Source organism: Maniola hyperantus, chromosome 1 (assembly GCF_902806685.2).
Source record: "Maniola hyperantus chromosome 1, iAphHyp1.2, whole genome shotgun sequence".
In the NCBI taxonomy this organism is placed as follows: Eukaryota; Metazoa; Arthropoda; class Insecta; order Lepidoptera; family Nymphalidae; genus Maniola; species Maniola hyperantus.
The window spans coordinates 8,841,200-8,862,955 of record NC_048536.1 but is presented as its reverse complement, the minus strand read 5'-3'; the positions used below and the strand labels follow the sequence as shown (position 1 = coordinate 8,862,955).

The 21,756-nt window shown below is 35.4% G+C and overlaps 2 protein-coding genes across 3 annotated transcripts; one reads left to right on the top strand and one right to left on the bottom strand.

The window, feature by feature from the left end:
- Positions 1–11,185: 11,185 nt before the first annotated feature.
- Dus2 (Dihydrouridine synthase 2) lies at positions 11,186–14,499 on the bottom strand. 2 transcript variants are annotated; one of them, XM_034972248.2, is made up of 6 exons: positions 14,111–14,499; positions 13,763–13,901; positions 12,641–12,973; positions 11,855–12,142; positions 11,606–11,765; positions 11,186–11,527 (listed from the first exon to the last, which is right to left on the bottom strand). In XM_034972248.2, exons 1-6 carry the CDS (start codon positions 14,262–14,264, stop codon positions 11,249–11,251), a joined length of 1,353 nt encoding a protein of 450 aa, XP_034828139.1. In that variant the 5' UTR covers positions 14,265–14,499; the 3' UTR covers positions 11,186–11,248. The 2 variants fall into 2 exon arrangements, with proteins under 2 accessions (XP_034828139.1, XP_069357616.1); XM_069501515.1 differs by having other exon boundaries at positions 14,314–14,499.
- Positions 14,500–15,183: 684 nt separating this feature from the next.
- Positions 15,184–16,116, top strand: Cypl (peptidyl-prolyl cis-trans isomerase-like 1 Cypl). Its single transcript, XM_034973285.2, has 2 exons — positions 15,184–15,545; positions 15,646–16,116. Exons 1-2 carry the CDS (start codon positions 15,475–15,477, stop codon positions 16,088–16,090), a joined length of 516 nt encoding a protein of 171 aa, XP_034829176.1. The 5' UTR covers positions 15,184–15,474; the 3' UTR covers positions 16,091–16,116.
- The last annotated feature ends 5,640 nt before the right edge of the window (positions 16,117–21,756 follow it).

Here is a 21,756-nt window from a genome sequence, read left to right as displayed (position 1 = left end):
TTATCTACTGACGGACTGATCCACGACATCTATTTTTGTGCTATGACTAAACAAATCACGGTAATGCTTTACTCCTCAAGGGAAGTTCAACGGTGGCTGGTTGAGATGCACTTTCATAGACTGTTGCCCGAGCCCGGTGGTCTGATGATGGTCATCTCAAGTTCCTGCTCCATAGACCGTTGCCCGAGTCTGGTGGTCTGAGACCGTTGCCCGAGTCTGGTGGTCTGATGAAGTTCATCTCAAGTTCCTGCTCCATAGACCGTTGCCCGAGTCTGGTGGTCTGAGACCGTTGCCCGAGTCTGGTGGTCTGATGAAGGTCATCTCAAGTTCCTGCTCCATAGACCGTTGCCCGAGTCTGGCGGTCTGAGACCGTTCCCCGAGTCTGGCGGTCTGAGACCGTTCCCCGAGTCTGGCGGTCTGAAGATGACGAGAAGAAGCGCGCGCTAGGTTTGAGACGTCTCATAGGTTGATAGGTGTCACCTCCTCTGGGTGATAGGGACACCCCATAAAACAAAATGATTTATCTACATGTCCAGCTAATGCTAAGTCGCATTTCGAATTGCTTACCCATTGTGTTAACATTTGTAGCTATGGAGTTGTGCTATATCGAAACTAATTTCAGGTGATGACTATGAAGTAGTAGGCCCAGGTGCTGGTCCCCCCTTCGCACCTGAGTCTGCCCCGGCACCTCCAGCGGTAGAGGCAGAGGCATCGCTCCATTCGGCGAGCTCCTCACCGGTCTCCCCTCGCGCACCGCACGCCGACAGCGTTGCGGCACCAGCTGCAAGTCTCCGCAGAGAAGATCTCACGACCTTTTCTGGCTATGACGGCGGACGAGGACGCCGCATAGTCAGGAGAGGCCGTCTTAGATTGTAGGCGGTAGTCGCCTATAAAAGCGAGGTGCGCCCAAGTACGAGGCTCATTTCGCTACTGATTTTTGTGCTGTATTCATTCAGTGGTCTGGTTTGAATTATGTTTTTCTTTATTACTGACTTTACTTTTTGTGTTCTTCGTGTTAAACTTTTGTTCTCAATCATTACAGTTTTGATAATTGTAAACGTATTTGGTTTTGTTGTTAATATCTTTTTAAATTGTGTTTTTTAATTGAATTTTACTTCTGTACCTAAAGTATATTATTTTATACGTAGCAATTTATGTGTACCTACAGTATAATATACATAATATAGTATAATGTACCTATAGGTAGTTACCTAAATGTCTTTGAATCATGAGTAGGAGGTTGACATTCTATTCCGGAAGTTGGTGGTTCGATCCGGGGCACGCCGCGCACGCACCTCTATAACTTTTCGGAGTTGAGCTAAACAATTAAGCATCACTTGCTTTTTAACGGTGAAGGAAAACATCGTGAGGAAATCTGCTTGCCTGAGAGTCCTCCATAGTGTTCTCAAAAGGTGTGTGTTTGCCAATCTGCACTGGGCAAGCGTGGCAGACTATGGCCTAAACCCTTCTCATTCTGAGAGGACACCCGTGCTCAGTAGTGCGCTGGCGATGGGTTGATCATGATGGACTAAAGCAATATTTCAAGTATAGATTCATCTGTTCTGAAGAAAAAATATTTATTTAGCTGTCATCTGTCCGTACTCCGTAGACGCAATTTATTAACCGTCAGGGCGACACGAGTCCGCCACCCGCGCATCGGCACGCGTGCCCTTTTCTCGTCCTAATAACTTAACCCCCTTTTGTTTTTCTGTACAAAGCTCTCGATTTATTTATGAGATCTACGTTCTGATTATGTACTGGCACGCTCCTTTGCCTACTTAATAGAAACTAAAAACAAACCAGATCTTTGTCTTTAACAAGGAAAAACCTAATTAAGGGCATCTATAATAAAATGGTTCTTTAAATGTTTTGATAGAGTACCTAATTAAATCAGCTAAGTAAGTAAAAAAATTAGAAGGCAACAAAATCAAGAATTTTTGAGTAGATAGGTATAGAGCTATGTATATGGTACACGTATACTGTATATAGTAATGGCTATACCTAGTTAAATGTATATGTATTCTGTAGTTTAAACTGGCAAGTTTAGGGATTTAGTCGATTTAGTTTTTAAATTCAAATAAATATTCAATATTCAAAGCTTTTTCAAATCACCCCACTTGCAATGAGATGCTTCATGCTACATTGAGGTAGGTACCAACTTATATTGCATTGTCAAAAATATGCCTTTCACGTCGTGCATGAGTGTCACATTGCTCGTCATTTAAATATGCAACACAAAACACTATGACAAATCGTGACGGACCTTCCTCAATTGTTTGTTCATACAAAGCATTCAAATTTTTAATGCTTTATTTGCAACCACGTTGCTGATGCCGGCGACTTCGTTCGTGTAGTAAATTCATTTAAGTACAGTAAGAAGCGGTGATAGCTAGATATAATGGTAAAAACGTTATAGCCTCCTAGGGAGGTTGGGGTTCAATCCCGGGTACGCACATTGAATTATTATGTGTCACGCTATAGATAAATAACTTTTCGGAGTTATGTGCGTTTTAAGCAATCAATTACTTTCACCGGTGAAGAAAAACATCGTTAGGAAACCTGCATGCATGCCTGAAAGTTTTCCTACTCTCGAAGGTGTGTAGTCTGCCAATTCGCACTGGCCCCGCGTGGCGGACTACGGCCTAAGACCTTCTCATTCTGAGGTGACCTCAGTAGTGGGCCGGCGATGAGTTGATCATGATGATAATGATGAGACATGAAAATCTTCATGGATGATAGATGTATAAACTTATCATACCTATCAAAGATAATTTATTTTAATTATCTCTGTACCTATAATGGCTACGCTCTTATTTTAGATATTTAAGCAGGTAGATGTGGCTAAATCTGTTGTAAGTACACAAACTGTAAACCATAGATTTAAATGGGAACAAATAATAATGAAAAATAAAATAAATAAAAATAGCTTTATTTTCCTTTCATATTTACATTGATTCATATTATTCAAAAAACTTAAAAACCTAACTTTTATCTTATTTTACTATTAATTAATAATTTATATCTAAAAATAGGGTATTAGAAAGGACCGCTTTTAGCGGTGAAAGCCTCCTCCAACGTGAACGTCCGCGTGACTCCAACGCTTGTAAGGTCTGCCCGGTCTGCGTTTCTTATTAAGAGGCCGTACGCTGTAGCGCTCTAACGAGTTTCAGCTCGAGTTTTAAATGTGTGCGTGTACCTCACAATGGCACCGTAATCTGCACTCACACATAGACATGGCATACTTACCTTAGGTCGGGCAGGCCTATATTGATACTTTGCGTAGTCGATTCCAAAAATTCTAAGCTCTTATAGAACACAATTTTGGATCTTTAGTATGTTTTTATTTTATTTTTTTGTTAGATTTATTTATTTTGTATTAAGATGTGTGATAACTTACACAGTTACTTACACATAGGTAAACACCTATAAGAATGCATATTATAAATGCGAAAGTGTTTTTGTTAGTTGGTTTATTAGTTTGCTGGTTTGTCCTTCAATCACAAAACAACAGATTGGCGTAATTTTTTGCATGGATATACCTAGTTAAAGTGACAGTGATCTGGAGAGAAACATAAGTTTTATCTCGGAAAACCAAAAAGTTTGGATGGGATAATTAAAAACGTAAATCCACGCGGATGACGTCGCGGGCATCAAACTGCGATGAACAATGGAAGGAACCCGATTACTAACTAATGTTTATGACATTGGTCAATAGAGTAATCTGGTTATCTCGGGTATACCATTGTTATTTTCATAAAGACGTACTCTCAGGCACGTAATATTACCGTGTCTTAGGTGTGCAATTGTCTATTGTACAGGTGCTAAGCTTTAGGTAAATAAAATTTGCACGTGCTGAATTCTTGCAGGGACATTTATTGTTTGTATTTGCTTCTAACCGACTTTTCAACCGATCGACAATGGTCCGATTACTACCTAAAATATTATATTACAAAAGACTTGATGATTAGGTAGGTACCTACTATTATAAGTAAACTAATATTTGGTCGTATTCAAACTGTGATGTTTTTGTTACATATTCTTTTTTCTTGTTAGTACAAGAAAAAAGAATATAAGTGTTGACCGGCCTAGACTTTTCACGCTTTCTTTTAGCCAATTTTGATGAGTACCTACAGAGATCGACCAGAAATGTGCCTAAGTATTAGAAGGTAAGTAGAATCGTACGAGCTGCCGATAAAAGGTTTACAGCAAAATAAGCTTCCGCGCGTAGTGACACAGGTATTACTATTGGTTCGAGGTCTCTTTTGTTTTCTACACTGTAAAGCCTTTTTTAGGGTTCCGTACCTCGAAAGGAATAACGGAACCCTTATAAGACCACTTTGTTGTCTGTCTGTCTATCTGTCTATCTGTCTGTCGGTCTGTCAAGAAACCTACAGGGTACTTCCGGTTGGCCTAGAATCAAGACATTTGGCAGGTAGGTAGGTCTTATAGCAGACATTCGGGGAAAAATCTGAAAACCGTGATTTTTATGGTTACATCACACAAAAAAATTGTTGTTATTTTCGACCATCTGTCACCTCCCACTCGTTGGATGGATATGTCCCCAGCCCATTTCCATTTTAAATGCAGAACTTTCTTTGCTACGTCCTTGGCACCTGTGATTTTTCTTATTTTTTTGTTCTTTATTCTGTCTTATAAATTTTTTAGTGATAAGTTTTTCTGTATGTTTTATAGACTAGAGATAGACTTTATAACATTACCTTTAATAAATATAAATTAGGTAACTACCCTATCCCTGGGTACCCCAGGTACCCAGGGATACCCAGGTAGCTCCTTTCAATTTTTCGTTGGCATATTTGAATTTTGTTTAGGTTGGTCCTGGTTAGGGTCCATGTCTGACCAGCGTATGTGAGGCACGGCAGTAAGCATCAGACCTCCATGGCTTTAGTTTTCAATTTTATGGGTAAGTCACTCAAATAGTAATGACCACCAAAAAATACGAATGTATTCGGTTGAATGTATGTTAGTATTCGGTTCGTATCCGTGATTCATACATACGTACTCATTCGATTCGTATTTTTACGGAATCCGTGACTTCACGGATGAGTGCACAAACGCCCTAAGCTTTCTTACCAAAAAAACAACGGAACACTAAAAAAAGAAAACGGTTCCTAAAACATGAAAGTCTAAAATAACAATAGTAGGTACCAGCTGCCTTATCTACTGCACTTGAAAAAGTATTCTGACCAAATTTAGTAAAAGATCAGACGAGCAAATAAGTCCACTATGTTTACTATAAAATACGCGAATAGGTAGCCATATTACCATACCAAATAAAGTATAATGATACCAAATTAAGTTAAATTTCTGTATAATCTATTACCTACATATTTGTCTGTTCGCTAGTCATAGAAAATTTTAAGAAACCAGTCAGAAATTGAAGCTAAAAAATCAATCCTAGTCCTAGAGACCTAAAATTAAAATAGTAAAACTAAGTATTTGAGGGCTTAATCTAGGATATTTTTATTGATTAAAACTAGGATATTATTTTAATTTGTGCTGAATAAAATCTATGGCTGTTGGTTTGAAAATAGCATTTCTTCTAGTTATTGATACTGATAGGTAGGTCTTCCCTTCACTGAGTGAACATTCTCAATCCGTATAATTTTATTATACCTACCTGCGGGTAGGTGACGATGAAAGTTTTGCGGTTAAGGCGTCGACTTGGATAGTGTTCTTGTAATTTTGTGGTTAGGTACCTACGTCGCGTTCAAAATTATGTTCTGCCATTTCTGTACAGAATAAGGTAATAAATAATAAAACGCATCAACACTCGACTTGCTTAACCTAAAAACTAAACTAAACAACCTTAAATATGTCGTTAAACCACGAAATAAGCTTAAAATCATTAATGTTAATAAGTAGGTAGACTCTAATAGACATGACACATTCATACCCATATTTTGTCCATATAACTACCCATATTATAAATGCGATATATATTTGTTTGTTGGTTTGTCCTTTAATCACATCGCAACGGCGCAATTTTGCATGGGTACTATAGTTAAAGACCTGGAGAGTGACATATGCTACTTTTTATCCCGGAAAATCATAGAATTCCAACTGGATTTTAAAAAACCTAAATCGAAGCGGACGAAGTCGCGGGCGTTAGCTAGTAGTTAATATTATTAGATAAACTTCTTTCGTGTCTTTTTTGTATTTCAATCGACTTATTGTGTTACCTGTTGACACCTACCTACCTACCTGCGCATTTCCAATATTGAAAAACGACACTAATTAGAAAAGACTGTTGCAGGGTAATATGATGCCTCGTGCCAGCTGCATTGACCAATGGACACAAGAAATGGGAAGAGATTGCAGACCACACAAATTGTATAGGTACCTACTTCTAACTTTGCTTCTAACGTAATCTAACTTTAATGCATTGCAAAATGAGTGCGCCAAGCAGTTTTTACCTTTATAATTATAACAAAATACTTAGTTGTCCTCTGCGATACTTTTGCATTAAAGTTTTAATAAGTTTAATTTTTAAAGAATTTCAATTAAGAACCTACCTATACTTACTAGTACTAGCTATATCTTGCAAGCTTCTGCGCAGTTGGATTTCTTTATTACCACCAGACTGCGGCGAAGCCCAAAAGAAGGGATGTGTTTGAACTATATTATGTCTGTTCCTAGGTCCGCTCGTAACTATTCAACCGCTCAACCGATTTTTATAAATACCTACTTTAGTTATTAGATTCTTCTTGATGGCGCGAGTGTCACTATGGGTACCTACACAAAATTCTTAAAAACCGGCCAAGTGCGAGTCAGGCTCGCGCAACGAGGGTTCCGTACTACAGTCGTATTTTTTCGACATTTTGCACGATAATTCAAAAACTATGATGCAAAAAAATAAATCTGTTTTAGAATGTACCTACAGGTAAAGACCTTTCATATTTCATACTTCGAAAATTGAAAATACTATTAATTAGTTTATGACCACAATTTAATTTTTTGTGTGATGTAACCACACGGTTTTCAGATTTTTCCCAAAATGTCAGCTATAAGACCTACCTACCTGCCAAATTTCATGATTCTAGGTCAACGGGAAGTACCCTGTAGGTTTCTTGACAGACCGACAGACAGACAAACAACAAAGTGATCCTATAAGGGTTCCGTTTTTCCTATTGAGGCACGAAACCCTAAAAATCAAAATCTAGATCTACTAGATACCAATACCTACGTTACTTCTAGTTACGACAACAATCCACAAAACCTTTTTTTATTACTTTCTTTCTGTAACCCCAGACTCCAGAGTCACAAAATGTAAGTATAAAATGAAAATTCCATGTTACTGTTATAGCAGCAAATGAGCACAACACGAAGTGAAGGATGCAGTCGCGGTTGCGACAGGAAACCGCAAACTATCCACCTAAATAACTTTGCCGTACCAGCCCAGCCGTACCTACCAGAACACAACATTGTGTTTCTACACGAATATAGCAGTTTAAAGTAAAGAGGCACTAAATATTAAAACAAAATAAAATGAAATCGACATCAATAATCGTCGTAAAAAGTCAATTGTAATATCACGACTCCTGCAGGACGCACGGGAAGCGTCGGGAGGCAGTAGGTACCTCGTACTGTCAAAAGATACGCCAACACTTCCTCTATTCGTGAAGATTTCCTCTAGGATAGGGCTGCCATACGTCCCGGTACACCAGGACAAGTCCCGGTCTGAAGCGCTTCGTCCTGGTCCCGGACCGGGACGGTCAATAATTTAGTTGTCCCGGTTTGGCAGTTAGGCCGTTTGTCCACTGCACCGCCACCGTCAAAACACTATCGCATTTATAATATTACTATAATATTAATACCTACCCACTGATTTTTTCATAATCATATCAAAAATTTCGCGCTCGCTTCGCTCGCGCTTAAGTGTGAACTCTTTTATATTCATTATTCTGGCATAAAAAGCTTATATCTGTTTCCGGAATGCAAGCTATCCCTGAATAGTACCTGGTTAAAGATATACAGACACACTTTTGTATTTGGACAGGACAGGGGGGCGCTATTGGAGAAAATGGAATATTGAAACAAGAACAAAGGGGACACTTGACAGCAACGTTAGTTCCGTAGATAGAGTAATAAAGGTAGATGCAGGAACGTTTGCTTTCTCATTCGCACTAAAAAGAGAGCACAGATAAAGTTACTAATGTGATAAACAGAGACGCAGCTAACCTATTTTTTTGTCCCTTATCGTGTAACTGGTTTTATTCAAGAATACATACAAGAAGTTGCAAAACAAACTTTGAGAATTCGTGGCGTAATTGTGTTTCTCATGAGTTATTTACTTGTTTTCACATAAAAAACGTTTAATACAAATATTGTTGATCGGTTAAAACAAATATTAACTACTAAACAATGGTAATAATTGTCGTGTTATTCATCGTTACGTCGTGCTATCGCTATCTCATACGCGGTTACACAGTACTTAAATCTACCTATTGTTCTATCTACGGTTAGTTCCGATTTTCGCCACGCGCCAAGATAGACTTGTCGCACTGTAGTGTTTGCAAGGCTTAAAAAAAATACTAGAATCCAGAGCCATAAAAACAGCTAACTGAAAAATACCTAGTGCTTTCTTGCCTTCCCGCCTCAGAATAAATATGTACCTGTAGCTAAGAACAAGGACTATTAGAAGTAGCTCTATTAGACGTGACTTATTGTTAGAGCGACATAGCTAAATGCATTGCTCTTATTAGAACGTGACAAAATGATTATGTTTCGTCCTTATCACCGTGGCCACTTTTTTTTTGTTTGTCAAAATGATTTGTACGCGAGATTTTGGCAAACAACGTGAAGTGAGGTTATGTTGACTCAAGTATTGTAAGTAAATAAATAATTGATTCGTTTTGTTGTTTTTGAAGTTATTGTGCAATGGTGGGTTGCAGTATACTAGGCTACAATAGCCGAAGCGAACGTAAAATAGATGGAATAACATTTCACAAGTAAGTACCTCTGCTTGAGCGAGAGGGACTGAAGGGGCCACGCTGGTTGCATATCTGGAAATATCTGTGACCTGTAGACGTAATAGTAGATCTATAATAATTATAATAAAGTTTTTTATTAAAGGCAAAGAACCCAGTATACATATTATTCATAAAAATAAAATAACCCTATTGTTTCTTACTGTTAGAGCAAGATGGCTAAATACATTTAAGCTCTTTTTAGAACGTGACAAAATGATTATTTTTTGTCCTTATCACCGTGCCCTCTTGTTTCTTATATTTTTTAACCGACTTCCAAAAAGGAGGTGGTTCTCAATTCGGCCCGTTTTTTTGTTTGTACGTGAGATCTTGACAAACAACGTTAAGTGAGGTTATGTTGGTTCAAGTATTTTAAAAAAAACTATTTGTTTTGTTGGTTTTGAAGTTATTGTGCAATGGTGAGTTGCAGTTTACTAAGCTACGATAGCCGAAACGAACGTAAAATAGAAGGAATAACATTTAAAAAGTACCTCTGATTGAGCGAGAGGACCTATAGGGGCCACGCAGCACGCTAGTTGCATATCTGCAGGCATAGGTAATATATTATATATCTGTCCTACTCGCCTAGGGTAATTATGTGTGGTTTTCAAAGACTGTTATCCAGGGCCGTATAATAAATTTATAAATAAAACTTTGTTGTGAATGGTGTAATCAAGTGAAATTATCAGAATCACATATAAAATTGTATGAAAACAGCTACGTGCAATGTACCGATGTAATTGAAACAAATCTTTTCTAACATAATGGATGCTTCTAAATATAGTGCACCAAAATTGCCAACTATTCAAAACATGTTAGAAGACTTATCTGATCCTAGTGTTGTACAGCGGGATGAAGAATTGAAGATATCTAATAACGACGACGTATTGTTTGATGCCTACAAGTGTTATCTCAATATTAAAATGTTGAAAGAAGATTTGACTACACAAAACAAACTTAGCACTAAATTGGAAGATTTGAATATTGAGCTTGTGCAAAATATCGAAAACATGAAAAAGCAACACTAGAAAGTTGATTTGTTAAGGTTTTTGTTCAGCTAGCAGTCATTCCCTATGAATGTTAGTTACCACACTCGTCAATCGTAACATAGGTACATATTATTATTATACCTTTTGGTTGAAAAGATTGACCTTAATTATTTATTAATAGCTTTTGACCACAACTCAAATAGGTAAATATAAATTATAATTTATATCAAAGGTTAATGAGTGTTAATGTTAATCTAAATATCATATCTCTACTTAAATATATAAAATGAAAAGTTGACTGACTGATCTGTCAATGTGCAGCTCAAACTACTGGATGGATCTGGCTGAAATTTGGCATGCATTATGACATAGACATCTGATAAGAAAAGATTTTTGAAAATTCAACCCCTGAGAGGGTAAAAGAAGGGTTTGAAATTTGTGCAGTTCATGCGGACGAAGTCGCGGGAATAATATATATCAATGAAAGATTTTTTGCAAATGAGTAGTTTCAGAGATTATGTGATTTAATTATATATTTTATTAAAGTGAACACCTATGCTTGAGGAATATTTATAATACATTTTTTAATTAATATCATTGCTTAAGTTTTAACACCACACAAGCATTTTTTTCAGTTTTAACATTTTAAAGCCATTCTCTAAAGAATTGAGACATGTGTCATTTTGGCCAAAGGAAGAAAAAGAACTGCACTGTATCACAACCCAAATCTCTGGAAACAGCATGTGTTTTTGCTCTCCTGTTAGTTGCTGATTGTGATTCATGTGGCGTTAAAACTTAAACAACAATATTAAAAATTGTGGAATCATAGGATTTGAACCCCCACACTTGTCCCATATAACTGTCTTGAAATATAAGTGCTATGCCATATAAGCGCCATGCCATCTCTCGCTTGAAGAGCTTCATTGTAAGCCTTTGAAAGTGGGTTGATAACTGTAATATAATAATGCTGACTTGTTCAAATGAAATTAAAAATTTAAGTCAACATTTAATTAGCCCTTGACGTTATTAGTTGAACTGGTTTAAAGCCGTGGACACTCTGAGCATGATGCTCAGAGCGATGGGGGTTCAAATTCTGCTGTGTTCTATAATTTTTGATATGTACTCGTAGATATTTAAAAAAAATTTAATGTGAAAGGTATTTACAAGTGTAGCAGGTATTATTTTGTAAATTTGAATCAAAATTATAAGAGTAATGATAATTTATTTAAAGTTAAAGATTATAAACAAATTAATTGTCATTTATATTAGTTTCTATTTTATTATACTTCCGTAGTTTATTAAATCTTCTTCTCTTATTACTTTTAAATGAAATAATGCAACTAATGCTGCTCCTTGCTCTGCGAATTTTTTATTTTTCTCCCAAAATGTTGAAGTGTATATCTGGCCATTGAATGTAAGAACTGAGCAAAATAATTTTTCTATTTGATGTGTTTTATAACTTGGTAGGTCAAAACCATTTTTCCGAGCCCATGTATGTAACTGACTTTTTGGCAAATTGGTATCATTAAAACTAGCCCGAATAAAGCAAACCTAAAAAAGCATATTATTTTAGCACCATCTTTGTCATTACTATATAATAACAATTTCAAATTCACATTATTTTTTTACCTTCATTTTAATTACCCCATCAAGATTTATTCCTTCAACTTTCAACTTTTTATTGGGTGGTTCTAACTCATCAGGACTTACTTGCCACCTCCCTTGAATACCGTTCTTTTGATATTCACTTTGTTTTTCTTGACAATAACTGTCCAAGTCCCATATAGCACTGAAAATATTAAAACTGTCAAGACAATGCAGATGATAAAACAATATTTTTCTTTGTTTCCATTTAAAATGTTTAAAGCTATAATATACCATATCTGTTCTAATGTTTGGCATTCAAGAAATTTCCGGCCTCTAGGAGTTTCTTGCAATTCTCTCAATATGTTTTGAATACAATACTTTGAGTTTGATGGTGAATTATCATAGTCAACTGCAAGTTTAAGATATTCTTTTATTACTGTGTCCATAGGTAACATTCCATCTTTTCTAAATATAGAACAGTTCCATTCGGCAGCTCTTGCAAGCATTACACTAGTACAACCAGTCATTTCTTTAAACTTAAATATATCTGCATACTTTTCTATTTCTTTAGAACCACCACTGGAAAGTTAAAGTTATAGGAAATTAATTTAATCAACTGTTTCAAACTAACTAAAGTTAAGTAAAGTTAAAACTAAAACCTCTTAATAAACTGGTTTTTTTCTGTTGCTCGATATTACTATATTTATATATATGAACTCATGTCCTCTTTCATTTGAGACCCTAACTGAATATGATAACATTAAAGAATTCAGAGACTCCCACTCTTGGACGTAACATCTGACATATTGATTCCGTTCATATAATTATACATATTGACACCTCATTTATGTATCAAAATCGTCTCAGTAATTTAGGCGCTATGGTGAAACATACATAAATACAAACACATATACAACTGCTACAATCATGAACTTTCCTTTTGGCTTTGATAAAAAACAAATAGGTCATTAGTTTAATAGTACTTCAATGATCAATTTGTAAAATCACTAAATTATAACTGCTTACAAAAATATTGTATTGTAAAATTTAATAGGGTTACATTGAGTTTTAACTTACTTGGCTATGACAGGTATTGATATCCTTTCTGCCACATATTTTATAAAATCAGTATGAACAAAATGTTGGGGCCTTTCATCCTTTGTCCTACCATGAATAGCAATGGCACTTATTCCAGTATTCACCAACTTTTTAACAACTTCTAAAGTTTTCTCTGGTGTTTCAAATATTCTAATTTTACAAGTTACTGGTATGGAAAGATTATCAACCAAAGTCTTTAAAATTTGGCAAGCTTTATCAGAATTTTGTAGAAGAGCGACGCCCATGCCACCTTTGATAGAAAATTCTTTGGGGCACCCCATGTTGATATCAATAGCAGCTACATCATTTTCCCTAAAATATGTGAGCATACACTGTTTTTTAACTGTGACAGTATGGGGAAATCTGAAACACTTTATGTACAACCAACTTCTGCTGTCCTGATTATATTTCTTCCAAATTCCAATACAATGAAAACGATGTTTACATGAAACTGAGTCAATCAGCAATAAAAAAAACCAGCCATGTGTGAGTCAAATAGTGCACTGAGCGTTACATAACTTGGGAGGATATTATGTGTACTTGTTTTGTGGCTTAAATTATCTTCAACTGTTAGTAATTGAAAAAAAATATTTCTTTAATTTCATAACTACAAATTAATGATATTTGGATTTCTTCCTTTACTTGTGATGTGAACCTTTGCTTCTTGCCAAACTTTATGATTCTAAGACAACAGGAAGTAACCCATAGGTAGATTTATTTGGGAAAACATAAAATGGCCACATTTTTTAGTGTTGACGTAAATACTATAATTTATGACGGCTCCAAGAGAACTTAGATCTAATTACTAAGTACTTATTTTATATCAAGACACACGGCAGTGTGTCAAGCTAAGTTATTTTGAAGTTGATACCTCTGTAAATGACAGACAGACAACAAACAAATCTTTTTTGAGGTATGGAACCCTAAAAATTAGCATATTTTATTCATTTTTTTGGATAACTCATGTGTGACTGAAAACTTGACAACGTTCAAATTGTTTTCACAATAAAGTTTTCCTCAAATATACCATTCCAGTTAAAATAACGCACTGTATGACACGAACAGAAAAACTATAATCTCATACCATTAAGTTATACTTACAGAACTTTAGCTACTTTTAAAGCTCGATCAGCACTACAAGTACCAAGCTGCAAGACTACTTTTTCTTTTTCCTCTAGACAGGTTCGAAAAACTATTGTTCCATCTGTTTGATCCACAAAGTCAACTGTATTCAGAATATCTACAAAAAATTATAAGGGCTACATAGTAAGTAGGTATGTGTGTAAATTATTTAGAAACTGAAAAGCCATCTTCTTAAATATAAATGTGTGAAACATTGATTACTGTCACATTACTGTGTTGTTAATAATATCAATGTTATGGCATTTGGTTCTGAATTTTGGCCATAAACAAATGACCAATGTTATGGCTACATCCAAAAAAACATACCATTATACCTGCGTTTGGAACGTAGAAATTTCCAGTCTATCAGTTCTTCGGAATACACTATATCTGCACCGTAGCGAAGAGCTAAAAGTCGCATGGGTAAAGTACCAATACGCACCATGGGTGCTAGGATAACCTTATTCTCGTAAGATAACATGGTTTTTAGAACAAAAATAATTAGTGGGTCCGGTTTTAAATTTACCTACCTACATATACTTTTAACGAGAACACATTAACACAACAGTCATTACTCATTAGCATCTATGTCCTTTAGCAAGTAAAATCACCGAAGATAAAATTCTTAAAGCAAAATAAGTACCTATTAGCTAGTAACCACCTAGTGACCCTATATTCAATGTACTCTGTGCCTAGTGACTAGTGCTGAAGACATATGTTATTGGTCTGTGCTGAAGACAAAATTCCCCTGTCAATGTCATTCTCGAGTCTGAATTTTACGGCCCTGGATTACAGTCTTTTAAGACATTCGAGTCTGAGCCCAAGCACAAGGCCTTCTCCTAAGTCCAAAGAGTATGTGATATAAAAAAGACAAGAAATATACTCAAATAAATAAATAAATATACTTAAATTAATAACTAATCACTTGGCCTACCGTTTAAAACCATAAGTTTAATATGAGAAATGGATGATTTATAATATTATAGATGATTTTGTGAGAGGCTAGAACCCAGAGCCAGAAATCCAGTAAAAAAACAAAAGAGGTTAGGATAGGCTCAAAAGACTAGAACCCAGACCGTAAAGCCAGTTAAAAAAAGAGGCTGGCAATTATTCTTAATCTGAGCAATACCCCACGCAGCACGCTATACTCAGAGCCACCGTAAAGCCTGGTAAAGCCAGTTGCAAAAACAGTAGGTACAAAAAGATGGGAAAGAGGCTAGTAAGCACAGACCAGTAATCACAGAGTACATTTAATTGAATATTTGAATATTCAGTAATCCGTAGACTAGTAAGCACAGAGTAGTGAGTACATATTTTAGTAGATAATCTATGAGTGAGTAGGTACTTGTAGTAAGCCTCTGAGAAAAACGTAGGTAGTGATTATATTCTCTTTGGCCTCTGACAGCCATGACAGCCGACAGGTGCTGACAGGAGTTAACCAATAAAACGATTTTTTTTCGATTGAATTGGCAGATTGATCAGTGAAAATAATAATAAATAACTATATTTAATAATGTAATTTGTTATTCATTATATTTAAAAGTACTAGGTACTAACTCCAATAGTGGTTTCTAGTAGAAACTCGGCTGGTCAAGTGGTCGTAAATGAGCCGGCGGCGTTGAAGTCGACACTGATAAGAGTCTATTATTGTTTTGTATTCTAAATATTTAATACACTTTATGTAATCCATCATGCTGGGCTATGCAAATGCAGGTATTCCGGATAAATCATGGCAGCCACCAGTTGCAGTATTAGAAACGACGTAAGTGCAGTTTTGCAAAAAATCAAACTTACAATAATTTATGAACCTATATTGTTTTACTATGGATATCTACTGTATATTAATCTTTTTCATAATTCAGCATGGGCACAATAATCGTAGAAATGTATTGGAAACATACACCAATGACATGCAGAAACTTCATGGAACTTGTGAGAAGAAATTACTACAACAATACCAAATTCCATAGAGTGATAAGAGATTTCATGATTCAAGGTGGTGATCATACTGGTACAGGCAAGGGTGGTCAATCAATATATGGACCACAGTTTGATGATGAGATTACATCAGATTTAAAGCATACAGGAGCAGGAATATTGTCTATGGCAAATGCGGGCCCTAATACAAATGGTTCTCAATTTTTCATAACCTTAGCACCTACACAGTGGTTGGATGGCAAACACACTATCTTTGGAAGAGTTCAAAATGGAATGGCAGTTGTGAAAAGAATAGGCTTAGTTGAATGTGACAAAAATGACTGTCCTGTTGATGATGTTAGAATTGAAAGAGCTTACATACCGAAATAAAATTGTTGTTTCAAATTGTGTAATAATTAGATGTTTTAATGTCACCAATCACCCCAATACATAATTTTTTGTTAAGTAAGTAAAAGAAAAGCAGAAACAGTAAAATAAAATATTGGGAGTGCATCACAGAGTACGAGTGCATGCTGTGCTGTTAGCATTATCTGGGGTAGGTAACTGTGAATGGAATATTTTATAATGGTAATTGTGGGTTTCCTTATAACTTAAAAAAAAGTTAGTATTAAGTGCAATTTTTTCAACAAAATATTGTTTTATTAAAATTATGGATCTTAGATTTCTTGATTATAATAACCTGAATCATTTCCTTTGGTCCTATTTGTGTCAAACAAATTTTAACTTTGGTTATTTATTATAACCATATTTTAGAGAGAAAAATCTGCAATTTTTTCTTTAAAATGTAAAATGTATTATTATGAATTATAATTCTAAAGGTAAAGGAAAAACCACTTATAAAATGTTGTATGATGTAACCACAAATTCACGGTTTTCTGATTTATTCCTTTACTTGTGCTATAAGAACAAACTACCTACCAAATTTCATGATTCTAGTTTAACGAGAGTACCCTATAGGTTTTCTTGACAGACACGACGGACAGACAACAAAGTGATCCCATGAGTTCTTTTTTTCTTTAGAGGTACGGAACCCTAGAAACGATACGACTTTTGCATTGTGAATGTTATTTATTAACTATGCTCTGTCGACGACGTTTACTAATTATTTGTTCAATCTCTACTTAGGAACATCATCTATACTATATCAATGTTACCCATGTTGTCTATTGTAGTCGTAAAATAACGTAGTGATCACAGAGTAGGTTACATTGAATCACATAGATTGAATATACGGTAGACTGTAGAGATAACCAAACGTAGGTACAGATTTCGCAAAGAATTTGGAACAAAGAATACAAAGTACTACTACGTAGATTTCGTCATTCAAATTTCAAAGCCAAAGCACTTTGGTGTTGTTCGGTGGTGTTGTTTATCTGTGTTATTTATTTACTATTTTTCGTGTTTTTTCTGGTCGTGTTAATGTTTAAATTAATTCCCTTTGACTTACATTTTATAGTGTCTTGATATCATTTTCATTTTTTTCTAAAATTCGAAATGAAGCCGACGGTAGCCGCAGACGAAATGTTTCCCGAAGGTGTTGGACCATACATGGATTTAGAGGAAGTATGTAAAATTCGTGTCAATCTGCATTTGGCAAGCGTGGTGGACTATGGCTTAAACCCTTCTCGTTCTGAGTGGGGACCCGTTTTCAGTAGTGGGCCGGCAATGGCTTGAGGATAATGGTGATGTAAAATACATTATTGATGTGGTTTTGAAATTTTTATAGTCCACGCACGCGGATGAAGTGGCGAGCATAAGCTAGTCTTAAATAAAATCAATTGCTGGTCCATCCAAATTGGTCGAGCCGTTCTCAAATGATGAGAATCATCACTGGAGAACGGCTCAACCAATTTGGATGATTTTTATTGTTTTTCTTTAAAGGCCCCACTTGATCTTCATCATGAGATTATTGCATTAATAGTTACAAAAAATAAGGTGTGAGAGATGGACTGCGGTAATGCCTAGGTATCATACCACTAAACAAAATTCACATGACTCAATGCAAAGAGAAAAACATGAAAATTATGTAAAAATTTATATTCTTGACCTAAACTACTAAAAATCACTGAACATGCATAGGGGTAATTGGGATACCCCTTAAGGTGTCTATATTTTATCTTTGAACGTCACTTCCTCGGCCACCTTGTACTATGTACTGTTTTATTTGAAACTAGCTTTTGTCTTCCTTCATGTGGATTTAGGTTTCAAAAATCCTTTGGGAACATTTTAATTTTTCGGTATAAAAGTAGCCTATGTCAATCTCCAGTCTTTAATGGAATAAAACTGAACCCATGAAAAAAATCATGGTTATCCATTGTTGGGCTGTGATGTCGTTGAAGGACATAGCAACCAAACAGTAAACCAACAAACAAACACACTTTTGCATTAATAATATGGGTAGTGATAAACTTGTAAATATACATTTGTATTAGTCTTTACTTAACAAGAATATTATTTAAGTATAACTTTTCAATTTCCAGGCTGGAGGTCCTTCTAACTTGCTCATGGACTTGGCTGCTAATGAAAAAGCTGTACATGCAGACTTCTTTAATGGTATTGTTGTATTATTCATAAAAAACTCATTAAGTAATTCTAACTCATTAGTATAATTATATATGTATATTAATCAATCTGTATAAGTCCCTTGGGGAATGAATCCTCAGCTACTGCATCTGCACCTGGGGTGAAGCTTCTGAAACGTATAATCTTGAGGTTGAGCGGGTCCAACGCGCTTTGCTCAAAGTCATTCAGTTTTATCACTTTATCTTTCCAACTACCAGATTATATGAAGAATGCGATGTACTCTCTGTAAGAAAACTTTTTATCTATCAGACAGCGTAGATATTATAGTGTAGCGGTTCCACTCCTGCCTGCAAGTACAAAGAGAATTGACAGATGTCCTGTACCGGCAGTCAAGAGTAGTTTAGCGCGTAGAGGTTACAACTTTCTTGCACCCTTCCTTAACAATCTAATGAAAAAAGGAACATTGAAGGACATGACAAATAGAGACTTAAAAAGCTATGTCAAAACATAGCTAAAAGAATATGATGTTTTGGATATGGAGGACAGACCTTCGTAATGGGTATCAGGCAACAGCAAATCAACGGCGATCAGCGTTTTTGGTACCTTTTTTTAGTGCAATTCAATACAGGTTCCATTATTATTATTCAGAACATTTAATGAGGATGGTTTATATGTGTAAACCTTATGGAATAGGTTATAGGTGTGCAAAGACAGGGTGGGTCAACCAGTTAGATGATAATAATTTGAAAATATGACCACTCTGGCCACTATATGAATTGAATATTATGACTAAAGGAATAATTTCATTGAGTAAAGCTATTTTTCTTCTCAGATTTTGAAGACCTCTTCGATGATGATGACTTTAAGTGACACCAGGTGTAATAAATAATAATATAATGATTAGCTTTATGTTAGATTCTAATTAATATACTTTATTTAATAACATAATGCAGTGTTTTATTAAAATTAATTGCACAGGATATTATTGTGGTTAATAATTCTGCTGTACCCAATCTCTTAACTAACAGGTCTAAACTTTTCCATATTGATGAGTTATGGATCTTCTAGTGCCAACCTTTTACACAGAGAGCATTATGAAAGGGATAGAGCAATACATATTATAACTGTCTATAGTTTATTGTGTACAACAGTATTAGCCACATTATACCGAGTGTAACCAGAATGCTAGCAAAAACTTAGCGTTTTTTTTTTTTTTTTTGTTTAAAAAGAATATTACCCATGTTAAATGACTAATATTCCCCTTTCCTCTCCAACTAAGCGTCAAGCTTGTGCTAGGAGTAGGTACGACAATAGTGCAACGGGCGGGGTTTGAACCGTCGACCTTTCGGTTTTCAGTCCACTCCTTTACCGATTGAGCTATTGAGGCTCCCAATAGCGTTATTAACAATAACACTACTACTATGTACGAGTAAACACAATCCAATACCAATAACCATTTGCCTCATTTTGTAGTTTTATTAAGTATTTTTCAAACCCGTATAGCGTGCAAAATTCGGGTCAACGATCCTTCTGTTATTTTATTTTTGTAAACATTTGTTGACAGTAGGGTCTTAGACTGTAGTAATAAAATAACGTGATTTTTTGTATAGCGGCAGTTTATGGGGCTGGCTAGAATTCATTATTAAAAAGAGTAAGTCAAAAAAGTAGTAGTAGTAAACACAATCCAATACCCACCAATAACCATTTGCCTCATTTTGTAGTTTTATTGATTAAGTATTTTTCAAACCCGCAATATATAGCGTGCAAAATTCGGGTCAACGACCCTTCTGTTATTTTATTTTTGTAAACATTTTTTAAAAATATGATAGCAATGAGATATGTAAAAAATGAGAGAAATAATAATGATCTCTAAATATTTGTTAGAATCTCAAGTAAGCACCTCAGTCGTCGACCTTGCTGGTTTTATTTTTATTTTAGAATAATATGTATCAATGTAAATATGAAAGGAAAATAAAGCTATTTTTTTTTTATTTTAATTTTAAATATTTGTTTGTAGATGGGGCACGTAGAATTCTCCTGTATCCTGGTTACTTTTTTTTCATATATAATACTTGTCTCACATATGAAAAAGAACCCAGGATACAGAATTCCTATCCACAAGAAATATATCCATTTTTTTTTACAAAAAATATTTAAAGATCATTAATCATCATTAGTGCTCGTGCAGACAGGTTTCTGTGACAGTGCAAAATAATAATAATAATAATACGCGGGAGACCTTATAGTGCACAAGTTGGTGCGCCACCACAATTGCACTTTCTTATCTCTCTCACTCTCATAACCAGATGGGACGGAAGTCTGACACGACCGGAGAGAGATCAGGCGCAGAACCAATGGCATTTAAATGCTCTCCGTTACGCAGGGATGAAATACTGCCAACTTCCTAACCTACTGAAACTTTCTTAACATAAAACCCAATACCACCTCCTACTCGGGAGGTTCGAACTACCCATTTTTTTGAAAATGAAATGAAAATTTATTTATAAAAACTATGTCGGCTTACAATTTTGTGTCGGGAACCCTGAACTAAGTAAGTTTATATTGAATGTACTCTGTGGGTTTGACCGCGGGCACGCACCTCTAACTTTTCGGAGTTGTGCTTTTCAGCAATTGGATCACTTGCTTCAACGGTGGACGGAAAAAATAGTGTGGAAACTTGCATGCCTAAGAGTCCTCCATAATGTTCTCAAAGATCTGTGAAGTCTGCCAATCCGCACTTGGCCAGCGTGGCGGAATATGGCCTAAACCTTTTCATTGTGAGTCGAGACTGTAAGGAAATCTGCATGCATGAGGAATCTCCATAATGTTCTCAAAAGTTGCACTTTAACAGCGAGGTGAACTAAAAACTTAACGGACAGCACTAAAAGTATTGCTATCCCTTTCAGTTTTTGCTGCGGACAGGTATAGCGATACTAGGTAATTTAGGCTATATCTATCTAGGTCAATCTAGGTAGAGAAATTAGTATAAACGTAATCAATCCCATACAAATCACAAACATAAAAACTCAGCAGGCGTTAAGTTTTGAGAGGACAACCAATCGCAAACATGTTTTCAAAAAGATACGAAATTCAATTCAAAAATATTTTCTAACAAACATTCGAAATTCAATTCGATAACAGTTTCGTTTGTGCCTCAAAATGGCTAACGCCCACTCAATTTTTGTCTTTGTCATTTGTACGTAACAGGGAGAACCGAATTAGCACAATAGTCTTGGGCTGTAGTAATAAGACGATGTGATTTTTGTATAGCGGTAGTTTTAGCCTTGTTTTAGCATTCATTTTATTGAAGAGAATAATTTAAAAAACATGATTATTATTTATTTTTAACAGAACGTCACGCTGTACGGAACGAATATTTTTTATGTTAAAAAATATTTGTCGTTTACACCTTGTGACGTCATTAATAGCTTTCCGAACAGCGTGACGATAATTAATTACCTATTTTAAAAATAAATAAAAATCATGATTGTTTTTACTTACTTTTTTAATAA